Here is a 21,772-nt window from a genome sequence, read left to right on the forward strand (position 1 = left end):
GGTGCTTTAACTTGAGAAAAAAACATCAATAAGGCTTAGAAAAATGTTCATAAGAAAAAAAATGTTAAAATCTTTGTCATTGGGATTGCTTTTTGCTTTAGCACATGACTTCTTTTTTCTTCTTTCAAAAAGAAAGCTCGCCAATACGCGGGGTCTGAAAGGCAAAGTGTTGTTGTTTTATTACCTTTAAATACCCGCTATTCTCGCGCGATCTTGCAATCCTCGCGTGAACAGATCGAGCCGCTCCACAGACGCGCTGCTCGTGAAACGCGTCCTATGGAAATTGACACCGAGCGTCACTGGTGCGTAATCGCGGCGAGATCGTTGACGCGACGTTCACGTTGCTGGTGTGTTTGAACCTTAAGTGTCTCTGTCACGTGACTGTCGTAGCCGGGAACGCGCTCGGCCAAATGGACACACAAGTACGGAAGGTGAATTATGCCAAACAAAGGGTCACCACAATGTCATTATCATCCAAGCCTGTCGCAATATGCAATGATTCCATTTATCGCATGGTAAATCAAAATTAAGGCGATAATTTTTCCGCTGCGATTTATCGCCTCGCGTGCAGTTAAAAGTTCGGCTTCCTTGTTACCAACTAAGCAAAATGCATTTTAGTTCTGTTTTTAGTTTAGTGCAGTTTAAGTTTAGTGCAGGCGGAGAAAAAAAAGAAAAGGTGACGCTTACCACTGAAATGAAGATGTGAATGATAGCAAAATATATGGTGTGTGCATCCATGAACTGGGTCGTAGAATGCCGATCTCGGCCGGCGGTCCCCCTCCGTTCGCCAGTCTTTATAAGTTAAGGTGACAGTTCGTATTGTGGTAATATCGTCAAAGAAATCGCCAGCTTCGTCAGGTTTCTAATCATTTATTCCATCAACTCGTCGAGTGTCCACTGCTGTTGAGACAGGATCGAAACAGAAAGTAAAAAGCGCTCTCCTCCTGCTCACCGTCAGCCCCGTGGTGCGTTCAGGTGAAGCAAAAAAAGTCCGCCACATTAGAACCCGATTCGTTACATTATTAAAGGTACTGTACTGTATTATTATTACCGTATTTTTATTGCTATTATTATATTATTGTTATTCTGATTTTTATTCATATTTTATTTGTTTTGCTCTTTGTAATTGCTATTTGCAATAGTAACACCAGTATTTATTAAGGATGTAGTGTGGGTTTTTGGGCTGTGGAACGAATTATTGGAATTATAATGTATTCTAATGAGAAAATCCTGCTCGACATACGGCCATTTCGACTTACAAACAAGCTCCTGGAACGAATTAACTTCGTATGTAGAGGTACCACTGTATTACACATGGAACGCCATAGCAGAAGCTATGAGGGGAAACGTTTTCATTTGCCTAGATGCTTAATTTATTAAGTGGAATTTTATTTTTCTTAAAAAACACATTTTATTTCTTCTGTGTTTCTGTGCAGTATTAATATTGTTGTCTTTTACTTAAAAGAGGCATGGTCTATAGTTTTTAGTTGTGATTTCCAAAAAAGTATTTCTGAATTTAAGAGTAAACATTTATTGCGTTTAAATGGGTGTACATGATCTATTAATATACACTGTATTCTCACAGTGTTATTGTAATTTTTTTTGTTTTTTTTTTTAATTGGGGGATGCAATATCGCACATCGCAATAATTTATAAAATAAATTATCGCACACTAAAATTTGTTATCGCGACAGGCCTATTATCATCATTTTAAAAATTTAAGTGACAGGTAAAAATAGATTATGACCGGATTTTTATGACCCTGTCAGTCAAAATGACAGACAACGAAAAAGTCTAGCGCAACCTCTGAGTCTCAGTCTTTTTTTTTTTTTTTTTTATAGACAGCACTCACTTAGTCAGGAATTACACTGCAGGTCCAAATCCCACATCAGAAACTTTTTGGGCTCTGAGTAATATAGAGCTACAGGTACAAGTGATTTGCAACATGAGTGCAAGGATCAGAAAAGAACAAAATAACTAACTAAATAAATACATTCCATTTAGTAGGCCTAGGCCGAATGCCCTATTGATATAAGATAAGGACAACCTCCACAAAATTGCACTTGCTGCCACTGGCAATCATTTCCCTTTTTTAAAGGTTGACACAACTCTAATAACTATCGTTAAAGTTCTCATATTTAATGGCCTACAGGATGCATTTGCAACCTGTGGGGCAGTTGTTATGGCGACTCTGCGACACGAAGATGCAATGACTGTGTTGCAGAGTGGCCTCGCGTTTGTATGGTGTTGGCGAAGACTGAAGGCATAGATGCAAACCTTGGAATCCAGCCTCCAAAGTCGAAGAATTCCATTGCGGGGGGCTTGCTCCGCATGCATATCAAAAGCTCCCGCGGCGCGGGACGATAACGTCAGCACTCATACATGTCATATTGGGTGTGCGCAGCGGTGCTACTCAACATTAAAAACAGCAAATATGGCGGAACGTCGGCTTTAATTTACTTTTTTTAATCATATTTTTAATTTATATATGTTGAAGTTTTCCATTTTTGTGCCTTTTTGAACAAAAGAAAATGCCATTGCTTGGAGTGGGCGGGCATGTTGTCTTCAGGGCTGAGGAGGTCAAAGTGCATCATTTGCTGTCGCCTTGTAAATCTGCACTGCCCCCTAGGGCCTGGCATGAATACTACATAGTTTTCATGTGGAATTGCGACATTGTTCGAATGGAGACGAAACCATATAAATGCAAACATGAAATTTTTCGTCTTCTCGGAGAGTCACCATGTAAACGGCTCCTGTGATTGAAGTTGAAAATCTAGTATCATCCATCATTTTTGTTCCGAGTTAAACCATTCCACTGAATTATGTTTTTAGATTTACACATTGAACACACCAATTGTGCGACAAACAATTCTAAAATATGTAACATGTACGTACATTCTCCTTTTAATATATAACCTTTCAGTTTCTACTGCATAAAAATGGTGTCAGGAAACATAACTACAGGACATAACTATTGTTTTCCTTCTGTGACAGTGTTTAGTTATTTGATACAAAGCTGTCAAGCTGCAGCCTCAAATGGTTATAGCAGATACTGGCTGAGATAACAACCACACTAAGACATTCAGCATTCTCTCTCCTTCTTAGTGAACATGGCAGATTTCTCTCGCATCAGATTGTCATGTCAGTCCAGACAGAGAACGAAGCTCGTACAGGCTGATACCAATTCTTTCTTCTGGCTGTCACATATCAGAATGCAAGGACAGTCATATTTGGATGAAGGAAATGTAGAAAAACACAATAGTCCAGATACAGTAGATATTATAGTAATATTTCTTCACCCAGAGCTGAAGAATGTAGAATATTGATGTTTAAAATTGCACTCAAAGTTTGCACTGAGCTATATTAACTCGAGTGTTGTCTGTGCAGTTCATGTTACATTCTATCCTGTACCGAAACATACAAACAAAATGGCTGAGGTATATTTCTTTGTAAATATCAGGTGGGCAATGTTACAAGTGAGTCCCATCATCTCTGCATTATGCAAGATGATATAGACATGGAAGAATAAAACAAGAGGGTAGCATTGAATCAGGCTTGGAAAATTCAATCAGGCTGAAAAGAATCTCTTGCACTGTGGCTGGCATGTCATACAGAACAACACCTACAAGTTGGACATGGGAAAACCAAAGTCAGGAGGTCATTGAAACTAATTTTAAGCATACAAAGCATATAGTTAACGGCCATCACCTGCATTAATCATAAAAACCCAATTATTTCTGATAACCCTGAGAGAATTTATATACTCCAGACACTGTCAATATGGTAAATTCCAAATACAATGACGCATTAAAAAAAGATGAACGCCTCTCTGAAACCTCGTTCTATTACTCTTCAACCTCTGAAAATTTGAATGATTGCCGCGATATTTGCATTTTATATTTTTGGGGTGGCATATTATATATATATATATATGTTATTAGAGCTGAAACGAATACTCGAGCAACTCGAGTTTAAAAACTGATCCGGGTAATTTTATTCACCTCGAGTAATCGTTTATTTTGACAGCTCTAAGCATCACGTTTTGCTTGGACTACTTTTAATGCGGGACAACGCGCTGATGTCACGTGCGTAGAGGAAGAAGCAAAAAAAAAAAAAAACCCGCCAGCCGCTAAATACTAGCCTGCACGATGCTAAGTTGGTAGCATGTAGCGTCTGATGCCTCTCATAGAGATCACATGTATGTTGAACTAGAAAATGACTGACTCAGCCGCGTCTGGGCAGCGTTAGTAAACAGCCGCCATCTTAAAGCAGTAGAGCGCTAAGCGCTAATAAAAAGCACTAAGCGCTAATAAATAAGATTAACGTTACTGTCACTAGCTCACGTAACATTAGCCCTGCGGAGGGCTAGGTTTCTATTAATTATGACCACTGTCGATGCGTGGCTAACGTGTCTTACATTAGGCTTTAACATAACATAGCGTTGTGGAGTGATGAGGGTGTAAAATAAAAACTTAATAATGCTAACTCAATTTGAGCTCAGTAGTCATTGCTGGATAAAACACCAAGTAGCACTGGTCCCTAATGTGCTCCAATACAGCCTGTATCATACATTTATTTTGAACACTTTCCGGACCCCACGCTGGATGGACGTCCTCGTTGCTACCCCCGTCTCATCTGGCTAGATGGACCGCTTCTTGTTCCTTTTCTCCACAGCATCTTTACAGACTGTAACTTAACCTGCTAATTCCTATTAGCGGTCCTGGGGCTTCCTGTCTATCCGTCCTGGGAGTGGATCTCTCCTGACTGTGGTACTCCCCAAGGTTTCTCATTTTTCTCCCGAAGACTCTGGAGTTTTTGGAGTTTTTCCTTGCCGACATGGAGGGTCTAAGGATGGGGGAAACCCATGACTTGAATGTATTTATTCATCTTTGTTGCTTCATTTGCTGTTTCTGATTGTGTTTCATATTGCCTCTGCAAAGCCCTTTGAGACAATGTTGTTGTGATCTAGGGCTATACAAATAAAATTGAATTGAATTTCAGGAATCATTCACCACTATCACTCAAAATGTAATATGAAATGCAAAAAACAGAACAGAATCATGGCTGCTACTGGAATACATAAAATATTTGCAGGTAACGGTCCTGCAATACTGTATTGCAAAGACACTAACAGGAGTGAATTTTAATTATTTTCCCTTTGGCTTCTCCTAGTTAGTAGTGTAAAGTGGATGCAAATAAATGCAAGATCTTGTTTAATTGCAGCAAATTAAAAGGTATCTACAAAGTGACATGAAACTGGGAATGATATTTGTGTCAAGTATTCTGAAATTTTACAGTAAGGTATTTAGTATTTCTACCATATCTCCAATTTGACTGCTTGACTTTATAATGTTACACAGTCAGCCACAGGCATCGTCCTCCCCCTGCGGCATCTAAAGGCCCAATTTGATGACAGAGCTGTGCCCCTTGTCCGAAAAGTGTGAAGCAGGTGCTGCAATGACAAAACACTCCTGGCAGCATTAAGAGAACAAAGAGTGCAGAGCTCAATTAGCTGGCACTCCGATCCCAGATCCTATATTGATTTCTCACAGATAAGGAATGTTGTAGAGGGAAACGCTCAATCAGGCATGCTGTTGGGACCTGACTGTTGATGTGTGAAAATCCACAGGGTCAAATTGGACAAGACAGCACGATGCAGAGAATGTATTAGCAGTCCATGGTCTTCAAGCATAAATGATAGTTAAGTAATACTGCTTTCTGATGATGATGCATAGAAACTAATATAACTGTTTTGAAACATACAGTAAAAAGGCACACTACTAGCACGAGGGTATGGTGAAGGAGACAGATGAGACATAAGTTCTCTGAGGGCCAAATCAATCTGACAAGACTTCAGTTCCCTTGCACATTTCCAGACAATCCCTTCACTTCTTCAAATTAACCTTCGGAAGACGAATGAGGGTCTGAATGTGTGGTGACCCTATTGATCCTTTTTTTTCCCAGCCTTTCAGGAAATTAAACTCAGTATACAGGACCATATTACGAATCTAGATTTTTGGGAAATATGGTTGAACAAAGTGGTAACGAGATTTTTTTTTTTTTTTTTTGAGAAATAAATACAAAGACTGGAAGCATGCACTCAGACAGACCTCAAATTAACCTTTAACTTAAATCATGCCCGCATTAAGAAAGCCGGTGTGTCATATATGTATGAATGTATGATAAAGCTTTACAACAGTAGCAGAAATATTATTAAGATGATCTACAGTCAGGGGTGAAAGTGGGCCGGAACGCACCGGATCGGCGTTCCGCCATGAAATATGATGGTTGAACGCCGTTCCGGCATATGGTGCTTTGATCCCGAAAATATGACGGCAACTGTCAAAACCCAATGTTTAAAAAAAAAAAAAAAAAAAACTACCACGCTGCCACACACGCATCTCCAATAAGAACAATCTACTAATGTCAGATTTACATACACAAGTGTTAACAGTACAAGCCTAATAAAGAGCTTGCTTAGCGTCATCCGTTTCCACTTATTTTTATTATTCATTTATTCTACATGGTTCTCCCCAGCGTCTCTCTATTTGACAAGTCGCATTGCCTGTAGCCCTTTTCACACATATTACCAGGGAATTTTCCCGTATAAGGTAACGCAGGATTTACTCTCTTGCTTTCATGCATGAAAAGATTCCGAGAATGAAGCCGGTTGGACGCTTTCACAGACTTGTCCTGTGTTGCCCACTGGCACTCTCTGCGTGGGAGGCTGCTGGGCGATTTTATAACCTGGACATTACGTCATTTTTGGTCAGCATTGTCACAATGTTGGTCAAATCCTGTCGTGTTTTGTTTCGGAGGGAGCGTTCTCCGACGTGTAACCGCAACCAATTTAAGGTCATCAAGAGGTAAGATCGGGCCTAAAAAAATCCAGCCCGACCCGACCCGGGTCCGCTGGTATTAAAGCCCGACCCCGATCAATTAACTTGATTTGCAGGCCCGAAAAACCCCCAAAATGTTATGTTTTATTTGTAGGCCCGAGCTCAGAAAAAAAAAGAACAAATTTTTTTATTTTTTATTTTTTGTAGGCCCAAGCCCGAGAAAAAACCCCTCAAAATTCTATGTATTATTTGTGAGGAGGAGAGGGAAGGGATGCTCCCATCAGACCTGGACAGATCACTGCTTGCTGCTTGGAAAAACGGACATGTTGCGTTTTGCGTGATCACATTTGGTGACAATGCCTGTGCATTAAAGCCTGTCTTTTGTAATGAATTCTCAGTTGGCAGATAAAAAACGCAACTTTTCTTAATGATTAAAAAGTCTACATATTTTTATGATCATTTTGAATGCATTTACACATCGAAATAACGCTGGAAAAGTTTGTAAAACGTAAATAAAGAGATGCGGTTTTGCATCGCAGAGGAGAAAGAGTAAAAAGAGGGCGCATGGTTCTGGCTTTGCAATGAGGATCCAGCGCCTTGTCTTTTTTATCCAAATTATTTATTTGATAACAAGTATTCCTTTGTTTAACATCCATACATCATTTTGGTATACGTATATAAATATATATTTATTTAAAAAAATTAGCGAGAACCCTGGCCCGACCCGAACGTAATGATTGACATTTTAATTTCGTTATGTTTTCAGTTTAATTTAGCCATTTCCAGCTCGCCCTGTTTATAGCCCTGCTTTCACACACACCAGGAGAAAACCAACTCAGGCATGGTGAGAACATGCAAACTCCACACTGGAAGGCCGGAGCCTGGGATTGAACCCTTGATATCAGAACTGTGAGGGGAACGTGCTAACCACTGTGAAACCTGTTGTGTTTTATTGTGTGTTATATTTACAACTGTGCCAAAAGTTCTTGCATTTTGGTGATTTTAGGAGGTTAAAGCCCCCCCCCCCCCCCCCCCCCCCCCCCAAAAAAGGGCTCTGTGCCCAACTTTATGTTAGGGGGTTCCGGCAAGAAATTCTAGCCACTTTCACCCCTGTCTACAGTGTATCACAAAAGTGAGTACACCCCTCGCATTTCTGCAGATATTTAAGTTTTCATGGGACAACACTGACAAAATGAAACTTTGACACAGTTAAAAGTAGTCTGTGTGCAGTTTATATTATAGAGTTTATTTATTTTCCCCTCAAAATAACTAAATGTGAGGGGTGTACTCACTTTTGTGATACACTGTATACTATGAGACTTGGCCCCCACCATTCTTCCACCCGCACACTGAGCACCGGCCCACCACAGGGCTGTGTGCTGAGCCCCCTGCTGTACTGCCTCTACACCTACGACTGCAACTTTGACACAATAAAAAGTAGTCTGTGTGCAGTTTATATTATAGAGTTTATTTATTTTCCCCTCAAAGTAACTAAATGTGAGGGGTTTTGTGATACACTGTATACTATGAGACTTGGCCCCCACCATTCTTCCACCCGCACACTTAGCACCGGGCCACCACAGGGCTGTGTGCTGAGCCCCCTCCTGTACTGCCTCTACACCTACGACTGCAGTCCAATCCACAGGAGCAACACCATCGTCTAGTTTGCTGATGACACCACAGTGGTTGGACTAATACATAGGAAGATGAGGCACCCTGCAGAGTGGAAGTCCACAAACTCTCAGCCTGGTGCTCAGAAAAACAACCTCGCCCTGAACACTACCAAACTCAAAGAGGTCAGGAACAGTACTGACCTGCCACCCCTGTACATCAACAGCGAGTTTTTGGAGAGGGTCCAAACCTTCAGGTTCCTGGGAGTCCAGATCTCAGATGACCTCTCATGGATAGCAAACATAACAGCTATCATAAAGAAAGCTCAACAGCATCTGCACTTCCTGCGAGTCCTCAGGAAGAACAAGATAGAAAGGAAGCAGCTGCTGGCCTTCTACCACTTAACCATTGAGAGCCTGCTAACATAATGCATTTCCAACTGGTATACTGGTGCACTGCTGCAGACAGGGAGAGGCTTCAGAGAGGCTTCAAAGGACAGTCAAGAAGGCGCAGAGTATCATTTGCTGTCCCCTCCCCTTCCTGATGGACATTACTCCTCTTGATGCCTCAGGAGAGCTCTAAACATCCTCAAGGACCGCTCACATCCTGGTTCCCAGCTGTTTGACCTGCTCCCCTCTGGGAGACGCTATAGGTGTTTAAAAGCAAGAACAAATAGCCTGAGGAACAGTTTCTTTGCTAAAGCCATCTCCACCCAGAACATCCATATGAAACACTACATCACCCAATGTCCAACATTCATTTACATGCAATATACTATCTGCAATACTTACTAAGTGCAATATTCAATGCCTCACTGTCAACTTCTGCTACTTCTATTCAAACGCATACTATGTGCAATACTTATTTACGTGCAATATTAATGTGCAATATTCAATGCCTTCACTGTCAAATGTTGCTACTTCGCTTCAATTATTTGCTCTGCCTGAACATAGGACTACCTCATACATACTTTGTACTGTATTGGCCCGTATATAAGACAGTATTTTTTGCATTGAAATAAGACTGAAAAAGTGGGAGTCGTCTTATATTCGGGGTCTAGACATTATACCCATCCACGACGCTAGAGGGTGCCAGATATCATTGAAGCGAATGCTGAACTTGAGGAGTAAAGTTCTGTCATGACAGATCTCAGCTACTCTCAAGTTTAACCAGTTTGCATTATTTTATTGCAATGTTTTTCCTTATTCAGATTTGTTTCAAGACTACAGTTACAGTTAGACCTCACTTTGATGGGTAATGCAGTTATTTGCCATTTTGTTGTTTTATCACAATAGATTGGTTTAGTTACATTTCAAAAAACCAGAAGCCATTCATTAACGAATGTGATTGTACTTTAGTTTACATATTTAAATGTTCAGATATTAAGATTTGAATGAGGCAAAATAACATGCTTTTTCTCTCAAATATATTGTTATAATCATTTGTTTCAGAAGTACTGTAATTATTTTCTGTATAAAAATTAATTTGGTGTTCAAAAAGGCTTTTTTCAAACTTGAGTCTTGAAAAAGAGTGGGTCGTCTTATAATCGGGGCCATCTTATATTCGAGCCAATACAGTTTTAAGTTAAATGTTATACTTTTATTCTTGCAAGCCACCTTCGCGATTTCTACTTGTGCAATATTCAATGCCGTCACTGTCAACTGCAGCTACTTCACTTCAATATTTGCAATGCCTGAACATAGGACTACCTGATACATACCAGTATTTGATATTTATTTAGATTATATACTTTTATTCTTGCAAGCCACTTTCGAGATTTTTACTTGCCCAGCACTGTAAAGAGAGATGCTTCACAATTTCATTGTACAACTGTATAATGACAATAAAGGGCTATTCTATTCTATTCTATTCTATAGAAAGACAGTCAGATAGAAGGACAGACAAAAAACAAAATTTACCTAAACTCTGTGGCCCCATTTTATGCATCTAATATTTTTGTTTTTGAATTATTACTCTAAAACTGACTTGCTGCAAGAAGGACTAGTACATTGAATCTGACTGAAAAACTCAGTTTTAACGTCGTTTTTTTTTTTTGTTTGTTTGTTTTTTTGAACTATGGCGTAAACATTGCCTTTTGTGTTCATACCTTCGCTTGGATGCAGGTATTGTACAATGTATTCAGTGTGTGGCTCGTATCTAGATGTAATAATTATGCCCTTTGTTCATTTATATATTTCAGGACAAAGGCTCACTGCTATCTAGCTTTAGCCTGTAACATACCGTACACTTTCCATTTTACTGTTGTAAATTAAAATAATATAATAGACAAATGTTTCCCATAAAACACAATCCCCCTGATCAGTCACAAGTTCAGGATTATAATGCATTGTAAGCGAATTTACAGAAAAACATTGAAGTAGAACTCTTGTAATGGTTATTCCCATTTAACAGCTAAGTCACAATATATGGTGGGTGAAAAATAAGAAATGAATCACGCAGACAGCATATTCTCCTTTTAGCACAAAAACCCACACACTATTGTTGAACAGACTAAATGCATGTACACTCCATGGTCAGCCTCACATTTAGTTTTTGTCTAATAATCTTCACACTGGGAATGAACCCAATTACCCCGGTCGGTCATTTTATTCTTTTTCTCCTGTTCTTTTGGCTTACAGTGCTTTTGTTTATAACACAGGGGACCAGGCGTCTCCCACAGGCTCCCCGCTTCATACCCAGTGGTGATTTTTTTTTCTTCTAAAAGAGCTAGCTTCTGATTAAAAGTAAACATGTTAACAGAGTGTGATACGTGTGGGGTTTGACAGGCAACATAAATGTTCACACTCTCACGTGTGTGATTAAGGTATGTGATTTCCATTACAAGCTTTCCTTCATAAAGTTACAACATAACGACTAGGGCTGTCAAACGATTAAACTTTTTAATCAAGTAAATCACAGCTTAAAAATTAATTAATCGTAAGTAATCACAATTCAAACCATCTCTAAAATATGCCATAATTTTTCTGTAAATTATTTTTGGAATGGAAAGATAAGACACAAGACCAATATATACATTCAACTAGTGCTGCAACGATTAATCGATTAATTCGAGTATTCAATTCGAAAAAAAGATTCGAATTAAATTTTGCTGCTTCGAGTATTCGTTTAAGTGGCGTTGTAATGGTTTATTTTAAAAGTGTTTGTCTGTACTTTTATTGATTTGGGTGGATACTCTGCCTTCTAGTCTTCCTCATTTCACATGGCTAAATCCAAGTGCTCCCTGTTAAGACCAACATAAGCTATGTATTTGTTTGAGCTAATTTTTTTTTTTTTAATGTATTCGTTATTTAGTTTAAAGGTATTTTTAGCCTATTTTTGAGGGAATATGTGTCTGAACCATTTGTTAAGAGCATTGTAAAAAAGTTAGCAAAAGTCAGCTAGTTTAAAGGCTATCAATCTCTATGTAAGTTAGCCAATTGTTCTTTTGTTGTACATAGATCCTCATTTATTTATTTTTTTATACCGTTTTAGGCTCAGCTCAGGTAATTAAATTTTTCGTGTTCCTTATCCGATTACTCGATTATTCGAACTAATGGTTCATCGATTAATCGACAACTAAAATAATCGATAGCTGCAGCCCTACATTCAACGTACTGTACATAAGTACTGTATTTGTTGATTATAACAATAAATCAAGAAGATGGCCCTAACATTAAGATTCTTTCTCTTGAAGACTATTTTCTTTTTCTCTGCAAAAACAAACACACATAGAGCCTTAGAACAGTAACAGAAAAAAAAAGAAATAAATGTGGCCTTCTTCTGTACTCATCCTGCCAACCTGCTTTTCTTCCATGTTTACATTTAACCGTTACCCACGCTGCTCACTGCACTTCTGAGTGGTGCAACGGCCCTGGCCGTTTAATTGTTATCTTTTTTGAGACTGTCAGTCAGCTGATCGTCGCGTCCGCCAGCTGGCTACCTCCCCTCCCAACATGACGTACTCTGATTGACGCCGGACGGGACGTCACCGCCGCTGATGGGCCACCAGAGGAAGGGGGCCAACTTCAAAAACTAGCCGCTGTCTGTCATGTATCCATTATACAGCGCTTTGTTTACATTTGCGGCAATAACGACACTTGCTTTACAGCAGCTAAGCAGATACAGTAGTACTAGTAGGCCGTTGTTTGAGCTCGCATCCCCGCGTGTGTGTTGCCAAATAAAGACAGCGTTAACAAAAGTCATCTGACCGCTCGTCATTTTACAGTCAACACTGAGAGTTCGCATTTGACAGCATACGTGCCTCCTCGCCAACTGTTTGCTCGCCATTAATTCTACCTGTGCATTTGCATTCGGCGCTTGCGTTAAATGTGTTAAATATTTTAACGTGATTAATTAAAAAAATTAATTACCGCCCGTTAAAAACGCTAAATTTGACAGCACTAATAACAACACATCTTGTGAACTAGGCCCATTTCACCTGAAACCTGAAATGGTCAAATTTACCTGGTTCTGGGTGCAACCACTACTTTCTCACCATAGAGATAAATTAGACATGGCCTTAGGAAGCTGTAGAGGGAAGGGAAAAAAGCAGAGAGTGGAGGATTTAGCTAGCAGCCATGGACTTAAATAGGGCTCCTCGCATTGACTATAATATGATTTAACAAGATGAAAGTCTGCAGTCAAAAGAAAAAAAAAAGAAAATGATAGAAAGGGGCCCAAGTAAGAACAGGGATAGATGGCAGGCAATAAAAAATAGGATAGTTGGTGATGAAAGATGCAGTAGGGCATGTACTGTATCTAGCGCAATAGGTATGATTCAACATGTACAGTACGCAATGCACAAACACATACTAGTACTCTTGGACGGTAATGGGTTGTAAAGAGAGTAATCATACCTGGTGGAAGGTGAGACCGGGCACATGAGATCTCAGGTTCAAGAAAATTCAAAAGGGCCATATCTGAATTTAAGAAAGGGCACTAAATGATGGCAACATGAAATAAAATGACTTTAAATGAGTAGAACCTGAGATGCAAAGAGTGCATGCTTAATGGTCTTTGGCAAGTAGTGAGACTGAACATCAGAGGAAATAATTGTTTTTGCACAGAAAATGAAAATCTTTCCCTATCAACAGTGTGCCATCACCTGCCCTAACACTAATACAATTTACTCTTGAGTTTGTACGATAAACAGTTTACAGTGGTATGGTGAGAATCTGAGCCTTTTGGAATTTCTCACATTTCTGCATAAAATCACCATCAAATGTGATCTGGTCTTGTCAAAATCACAGATGAAAAAAGTCTGCTTTAACTAAAACCACCCAAACATTTATAGGTTTTCATATTTTAATGAGGATAGTATGCAAACAATGACAGAAGGGGGAAAAATAAGTAAGTGAACCATCACATTTAATATTTTGCGGCCTCCCCTTTGGCAGCAATAACTTCAACCAAACGTTCCCTGTAGCTGCAGATCGGTCTGGCACATCGATCCGGACTAATCTCGGCCCATTTTTCTCTACAAAACTGCTGTAGTTCAGTCAGATTCCTGGGATGCCTGGCATGAATTGCTGTCTTTAGGTCATGCCACAGCATCTCAATGGGGTTCAAGTCTGGAATTTGACTTGGCTACTCCAGATCATGTATTTTGTTCTTCTGAAACCATTCTGAAGTTGATTTACTTCTGTGTTTTGGATCATTGTTCTGTTGCAACATCCATCCTTTTTTAGCTTCAACTGTCTGAAAGACAGCTTCAGGATTTCCTGCAAAACATCCTGATAAACTTTTGAAGTCATTCTTCCATTAATGATTGCAATTTGTCCAGGACCTGAGGCAGCAAAAACAACCCCAAATAATGATGCTCCCACCACCATGCCTCATGGTGGGGATGAGGTGTTGATGTTGCTGAGCTGTTCCATTTTTCCTCCACGTATGACGTTGCGTGTTACTCCCAAACAATTCAGTTTTGGTTTCATCAGTCCACAAAATATTTTGTCAAAACTTCTGTGGAGCGTCCAAGTGCCTTGTTGCGAACATTAAATGAGCAACATTGTTTTTTTTTTTTGTTTTTTTTTTTTTTTAGACAGCAGTGGCTTCCTTTGTGAAGACCATTCTTGGCCATTGTTTTACATATAGTTGATGTGTGCACAGAGATATTGGACTGTGCCAGTGATTTCTGTAAGTCTTTAGCATACACTCAAGGGTTCAAGAGATGGTTTTGTATCCTTTCCCAGCTTTATACAAATCAACAATCCTTGATCACAGGTCTTCAGACAGCTCTTTTGACCGAGCCATGATGCACATCAGACAATTCTTCTCACCAAGACATTTCTTACCAGGTGTGTGTTTTATTGTGGGCAGGGCAGCTTTAAACCACTAATCAGTGGTTGGGCACACACCTTACTTAAACTGTTTGGTAAAAATTGGTTTCAACTGCTCTTTAAGTCTCCTTAGGCAGAGGGTTCACTTATTTTTCCCACTTCTGTCTTATTTTGCATGCATGCTATCCTCATTCAAATATGAAAACCTATAAATGGGTAGTTTTAGTTAAAGCAGACACCATTTTTTTCATCTGTGTAATTTTCACAAAGGTCAGATCACATTTGATGGGGATTTTATGCTGATATGTGAGACATTCCAAAAGGTTCAGATACTTTTGCATATCACTAATTAATCAGTGTGGTTGGGGAGCCGTCCTTCAGGGGTGATAGAGCCTTCCCCAACTGACTATGGGTATGTGGCACTGTGCACACCAAACTGGTTGCAGGGGTGCCGTAATAGGCAAAATTATAATCACCTGCAGATTGGAAGTGACATTTAGAGAGTTGTCTGCTATCACAGTACTCCATTGAAATGTGTCGGATTTTACAGGTGCTACACTATTGGTAAGTCCCCATGTCATGTTTTTTTTTTCATTTATTCATTTTAAACGTCATTAACCAATTTTAAGTGTAATCGGAGGACAACTAAACACTGCGAGAAGTGTTAGAAACCCAGACTACTTCCATTCTCTGCAAGGCATGGGATTTATTTTTGCCTGATAGCTAAGTGTGGATGTTAAGACCGTAAGTGAAGCTTAGGTTTGATCCGTTTGGCCAAGTCTGTTTTATTACAAAAATTTTCTGAATGCTTGTGTAGGGAAGTGGAAATGTGTGTGCATGGAAAATGCATCCAGATTTATTTCCATCAATTAAACTGCTCATTGCTCTATTTATTGAAACACCCATGGCTCTATTGAGTTGCCACTAGTTGTCGTTTTAGAAGAACATCATAATGTGATATTTTGAAATACAAGATATTTTTTTTAGCACATTAAACAAGATGTTTAAAATGATTTGGGATCGGCCGTGTGACGATGCGTCACAATGTACGATGTGTATGAAATATAGGGTCATTTGAAAGATGTGGCGTTATTAAGGAAAATTGGAAGGTGCCCCCCCGCCCCAAAAATAGTGAGTTGAAGTTGCAAAAATTCTGCCTGATAGCAAAAATGTGAAGCATGCCGTTGCTGAACATTTACAAAAATTAATGTTTTTCTTAGTCAGTAAAATTGCACAATAAGATGTAATTTGCAACTTTACTGCAAATTCAAACCCAGACAAAAGTGAAACGACCTAAAAAGGGCACCCCTGATAAGTTAGTAGAGGATGAGTTAGAGATAATTTAGTTTGTGTATTATTTTTTGTTCTCAGAAAAGTTAAGATTTGAATACACAGTGGAGGATAAAGAGGAGTGATTCAAAGCAGAAATGTAAAGTAATTTCATAACATGCCAAATGGGGTCACAATTAAAGTAATTAAACATTGTCCAACAAATGAAGCATGAAAAAATAATTTATATGTTGTATATTTGACAAAATAATCGCGTTTCCGAAGTTCGAGCCTGAAAGGGGACAAACCCGGAAGGGATACGTCACACCGAGAACAGCGATGGCAGCGCTCCATACATACGGCCGTCATACAAAGTCAGCAAGCGCAAGGGAGCAGATCCAAGTTTTTGAAGAGTTGGAGGAAGAAGAGGAGGTTGGAATTTCATGTTGGACCTAACATGTATTAGCCAGACGCTAATCAGGATGCAAACAATGTGCCTAGACTACCTGACATGGAATGGAGACAAGACGCATCGAGATTACAAGATTGTAAGATATAGGCTGTTATTATTTTCATGATTCGGAGATGCAGGCATTTGCACATCATTTTATGTATTGTCTATCTGATAAAAAAATAATAATCAGACTTCATGTTCATTTTGGCAGATCCGGCAGCTCTTGTGCATAAAAAATAATAATATAAAAACGTTGGGGGGAAAGAAGGAGATGAGTCGTTGATGGCTTTCTCCACTTTATTGTGGCAACAGTAAGAAAACAAAATAATAGCAGACTGCCGCCACATTCCACCGCAAAGTTTTGCTTCTCGCTCATCTCACCCCCTCGCCTCCTACTACTCACAGTTCTCTAGTCCCAGCGTCTCTTAAACGGATCGTGCATAGTGTCTTGTTATGAGCTTTTTGTTGACAAAGGTATTGAACACACGACGTGCTGAAAACTTTGTTTCTTTATTAACACATGGAGCTAACAGTACAAACACAGCTTGGGGCTCTCTGCAGGAAGTGGCGTCTAATGGCGTGAGGAAATGTAGTTTTTTCACACAAGCGAACAGATTACAAAGCACCACTTCAGTGTTGTCCCGCGATTACATTTACTATGATTTTCTGCGTGACTTGAGCCGCTCGCTGATTCACTGCGAGATTGACTCAATGCCAACACACTAGTTGTCACCAGTCAGCGGCTCTCGTAAACCACAAGCTAGAAGGCTATCAAGCGATCACCGTGAAAGAAACGCCGAACCGTACAAATGCAGTGCAATTGTTGAAGCATGAAGGTGGAAATACATAATACAAATACAAATAAATGTGCACAAACTCACCGGCGGTGTGTGTCTCTTACGGTAACGTGAGTGTGAATTACCGCGACGCCGACCCGTTTATATGCACATCCACACCCCTTTCCCGATTGAAAGTGGATTAACCCTTTCGGACAAGATCGTAGATGAAGCACAATTTAAACACGCTTAACCCAGCGAACGCAACAACAACTATGATCGGAGATTGCCATGAGTTAGCTTTTGGCTAACGTCACTAGCGTCTACGGTTCATTCCATAACATTTGGCAGCTCTGCTTTGACAAAGTCATCAGTCATCTATCCAAAAATCACACTTACTTTTTGGCAAATCCTTGATCATAAGCAGACCGGTTAAGGAAGCAGTCATCTTCGAAGAGTTTGTAGCAGAGAACACTACTAGATGATGGCGTGAAATTCATTCACTTCGTGCGAACGAAAGGTGTCCATTTACGTGCCCTTTGGCCACTCATACAACTTTTCGTTTGAGTGAGAACAAAACATCGCCACACACCGCCGTGGCATCTTACCGTGAAGCAATGCTACAAACAATACTGTTCTCTGGCGGACTTCCCTCGCACTTCTCAGTGTGACATAATTTCGGAAGATTTCCGAAGATTGCCGAAGAAAAGCATTTTCTTTGTCAAGGGCGTTGCTATGGGTTAAACAAAGAATCTGGAAGGGTTACATTAAAAAAAATAATGAAAATATGCTTATAATTGTTTAGCCATTGATATTATTCAAAAACATGGTTGGCCAACCTTAGTTCACATTTCCGCTTTAACCACCAAAAAAGAGGGATCACCCTATATACATTTTGACAGCTTGGGTTTTCTTAACTATTCAGTATTCAAATTTGTAAAAGCCATTTCGATATTTTGGATTAATTGCATCCCATGACCATGTTTGTAATTCTTCAGGAATGTAATCATTTACCCAAGCCTATAACATTTCCTTGAGCCCTGAGAACAAAATGGATCTTGAGTTGGACAAAGCAGCCATCTGTCACTTTCTTTGCTACACAGGCACAAACCAATAAAAGCCTTATTTGGTATTTTCTGCCTTCACCAGCATCTTGCCTACAGGTCAAAGTAACCCTCTCCGCATTCAGAAGTTCTGTGCACAAACATTCCTATATGTGGCCATGGAGAAAGTTAAGCAATTTATTGTTGTCTAGAAAACAAATCTATGAGTGCTTTAAGCATGCTAGAGGCCTAAATAAATACAAAGCTCTGCTGCTAACCCACGTTGCGCAAACCTGTTGCAGCACGACTTGACAACAACCACAGTATTTTTCGCCCGCCACAATTCTGTATGTGTTTTCTTTAGTAAGGCAGGGCATTTTCTCAGGTTTCCTGCTTCTATTTGCATTCAGGAAATAATAATGGTCAACGCAACAAATGCTCTTATGGCAGATGGAACTTTACAAAAAGAGAAAGGGCCTTTGTCATTTCAGACCAAGTGTTTTCTATTTAGTATCAGCAGTGCACGCACATAGCTTCTCTCAGCACATTGAGCTGGAGACATCAAAGCCGGAGACACAGTGAGGGGGCAAGGGAGTTGTAAAGAGGTAAAATGTGTGTGAAACAGCTATAGGCTTGAAAAAAAAAGAAATGACTGTCTAAAAATATGTTATTGCGGAAAAATAAAGAATGATTCTATACAATACATCAACATATAATTATAATAATAAGTAATGTATGAACAGGTACATGCACTTAATGAGGGGATTCTTTGTGTTTGTGGGTTCAATAAAAGTACATAAATGGATGAATGCGGACATTACCGTACTGGCGCTGAAAAGAAACACGATACAATGCAGTACCCTTAAGTGAGTTTAGAATTGTGAACTTGTGCCAAGGTCTCTAATTAAGGGTATATTTCTTTTACAACAGATAATTTTTCTAAACATGCCTTGAATGAGATATAAGTTTGCATGTGTGACAGATGATTCAATTTACTTTTCAACTACCCAAGAATCAGCTGTGAAAGGAGCTAATAAGATGTACTATTGTAAAAGTGTATAAGTGATGTTCTTTTCATTATGTTGTGAATATTGTCTTTTTACCTTAGGGTCTGCAGTAAGAAGCTTGAAGGCCTCATACACCTGTCTTTCCTTGACTCCTCCTCCGAGATCCAGGAAGTTGGCTGGCTTTCCCCCATGAAGATCAATGATGTCACATGTGGCCATAGCCAATCCAGCTCCGTTAACTAAAAGGTGGTAAACAGAAACAAACATTATTAGTGCTGCAATGATTAATCGTTTATCTCGAGTAATTCGATTAGAAAAAAAAGCATCAAATCAAATTTTACTGCTTCGAGGATTCTTTTAATTAGAGTTTTAATGATTTGATTTGAAAGTGTTTGCACTTAGTTTTATTAATTTGGGTGGATAAACTGCCCTCTAGTGGCAACAATTCAATATAACATAACCAGTGTTTTTTCCATCAACAATGAGGAAAACTAAAAAATTTAGTTGACGAAGTTTTTTCATGACAATGACGTGACGAGCTAAAAACGTAGCTTAGTAGACATAACTAGACGAATGGCAGCTTTTTTTTTGACGAGACGCCTACGAGACAAAAATGCAGCATCGTTTTTCTCATATGTTCACAATGCATGCCATTTTCACATTGTACATGGAGTACGTCAACTTGTATCGTGGCAGTGTTTGCTTTAGCCTTTAATGTCTGTGCTGAGGGATCATCAGACGCTAAATGTAATCCCAGCGTTAGCAGAGCCATGGCTAGAGGATGTTAAACACTCGGATAACTTTTTTTTTTTTTTTTTTTCACATACAATTTGTGGCTTCTAGGTAGGTTTAAATGAAAATAATGCACTGCTTTCCTGCTGAGTGTGTATTATCATTAAAAAATTGGCCTTGTTCTTGTAGACACTGATCTACAGTATATGTGCTCATCTGGCTATTTTGATTCAAAATTGTTGGAAACATGTATTTGTTTTTGGACTAAAACTTTGAATTAGAATTTTACAAATGAAAATATTTTGAGTAACTGTCGACTAAAACTAGACAAAATTTGTATGACATTTCGTCGACTAAAACTAGACAAAGTAAAAAACATTAAATGACTAAAATATGACATAAGTGTTAAGTGCTATTGTCTAAAATACTAAGACTATGACAAAAATTAAAAGGGCTGCCAAAAAGAACACTGGAAATAACTCATCTAACATGGCTGAATCCAGTTTCTCCCTGTTAAGACCAATATAAGGTTATAAGTTTTTGTTTGAGCTAATATGATTGTTCATACATTCGGAATTTTGATTAGAGGTATATTTAGCAGTTTTTCGTGTGAATACGTGTTTGAACGATTTGTTATGAGCATTGTATAAAAAAAATAAAAAATAAAAAAATAAAAATTTCTAGCATTTTATAGCATTTAAGCTAGTGGACTTTTGCTATGCAAGTTAGCCAATTTTTCTTTTGTTATACATCAATCCTCATTTATTTATATTTTTATACCATTTGAGGCTAAACTCGGGTATTTTAATTTATTTTTACATGCATTTCTTGCTCTTGTGAGCTATGTTTTGTATATTTGTTCCAAAATTGTTCAAAAATCCTCTCAGGCTAAATAAACCAAACTACTATTTTAGTATCAAGTTACCGGTTAAAAACAGTAAATAAAATACCCAAGTCCCAATTCTGTATCAGCAGCTTTAAACTACATTCAATTAATTTCATGTTGTGAATCAACCGTTAAAGTTGTTAAAATTGTGCCCGTTATTCCATCATTTCCCTCATGTCTACTTTCGACATGTGAAAGTTTTAAAACTGTTTCATCATTTAAAGATAGATTCAAGTCAAGATTTTGCCAATTTAGGGGTATTTTAGATAAAAAGTAATTAGGTTCTCTACAACAGAGCCTTCAGGAGAAGTCTACTGCTTTAAGATGGCGCCTGTTTACTAGCGCAGGAAAGTCTGTCATTTCTGTCATCTAGTCTAGATATATGTGATATCTACCAAAGCCGTATGTTGCCGTATGTTTGTAGCAACTAGCAACTGGGCGCTGTTTGTAGCGGCTGACGGCGGCAGTCAGGTATTATTGCTTTTTTTTTTTTACCTAGCGGCATTAGCTGCACATGATATTTACTCTCGGTTCGTTCCGTATTGCGTCCCGAAGACCGCGCTGACTGCGTTTTATTTCCGCTTTACCTGGTATAATTCAATAATCGGAAATTGGATATTTGTGAATCGTTCTCGAATCTTCCATGGCCGAATCGCGAATAATCTAAGAATCAGAAATTTTGCATGCCTCTAATTATACATATATACATATATATATATATATATATACACTAGTCCTTCTCAAAAATAGCATATTTCATCTGACCGATACAAAGAAGTGTTTTTTAATACAAAAAAGTCAACCTTCACTTAATTATATCAGCTATACACTCAATACTTGGTCGGGAATCCTTTTGCAGAAATGACTGCTTCAATGC

General features: G+C 38.9%; 1 protein-coding gene across 4 annotated transcripts in view; it reads right to left on the minus strand.

Annotated features, from left to right (window-relative positions):
* The window catches only part of suclg2 (succinate-CoA ligase GDP-forming subunit beta), a 130,634-nt gene that overhangs the window by 50,852 nt on the left and 58,010 nt on the right, over positions 1-21,772 (minus strand). For all 4 annotated transcript variants that reach the window (XR_009064358.1, XM_057845423.1, XM_057845422.1 and 1 more), the window contains exon 9: positions 19,374-19,516. Coding sequence is in view for 3 of the 4 variants with exons in the window: in XM_057845423.1 (XP_057701406.1) it covers positions 19,374-19,516 (143 nt within the window). In the remaining variant the exon portion in view is untranslated. The remainder of the gene's footprint in view (positions 1-19,373; positions 19,517-21,772) is intronic.

This window comes from Corythoichthys intestinalis, chromosome 9 (genome assembly GCF_030265065.1).
Source record: "Corythoichthys intestinalis isolate RoL2023-P3 chromosome 9, ASM3026506v1, whole genome shotgun sequence".
NCBI lineage: Eukaryota > Metazoa > Chordata > Actinopteri > Syngnathiformes > Syngnathidae > Corythoichthys > Corythoichthys intestinalis.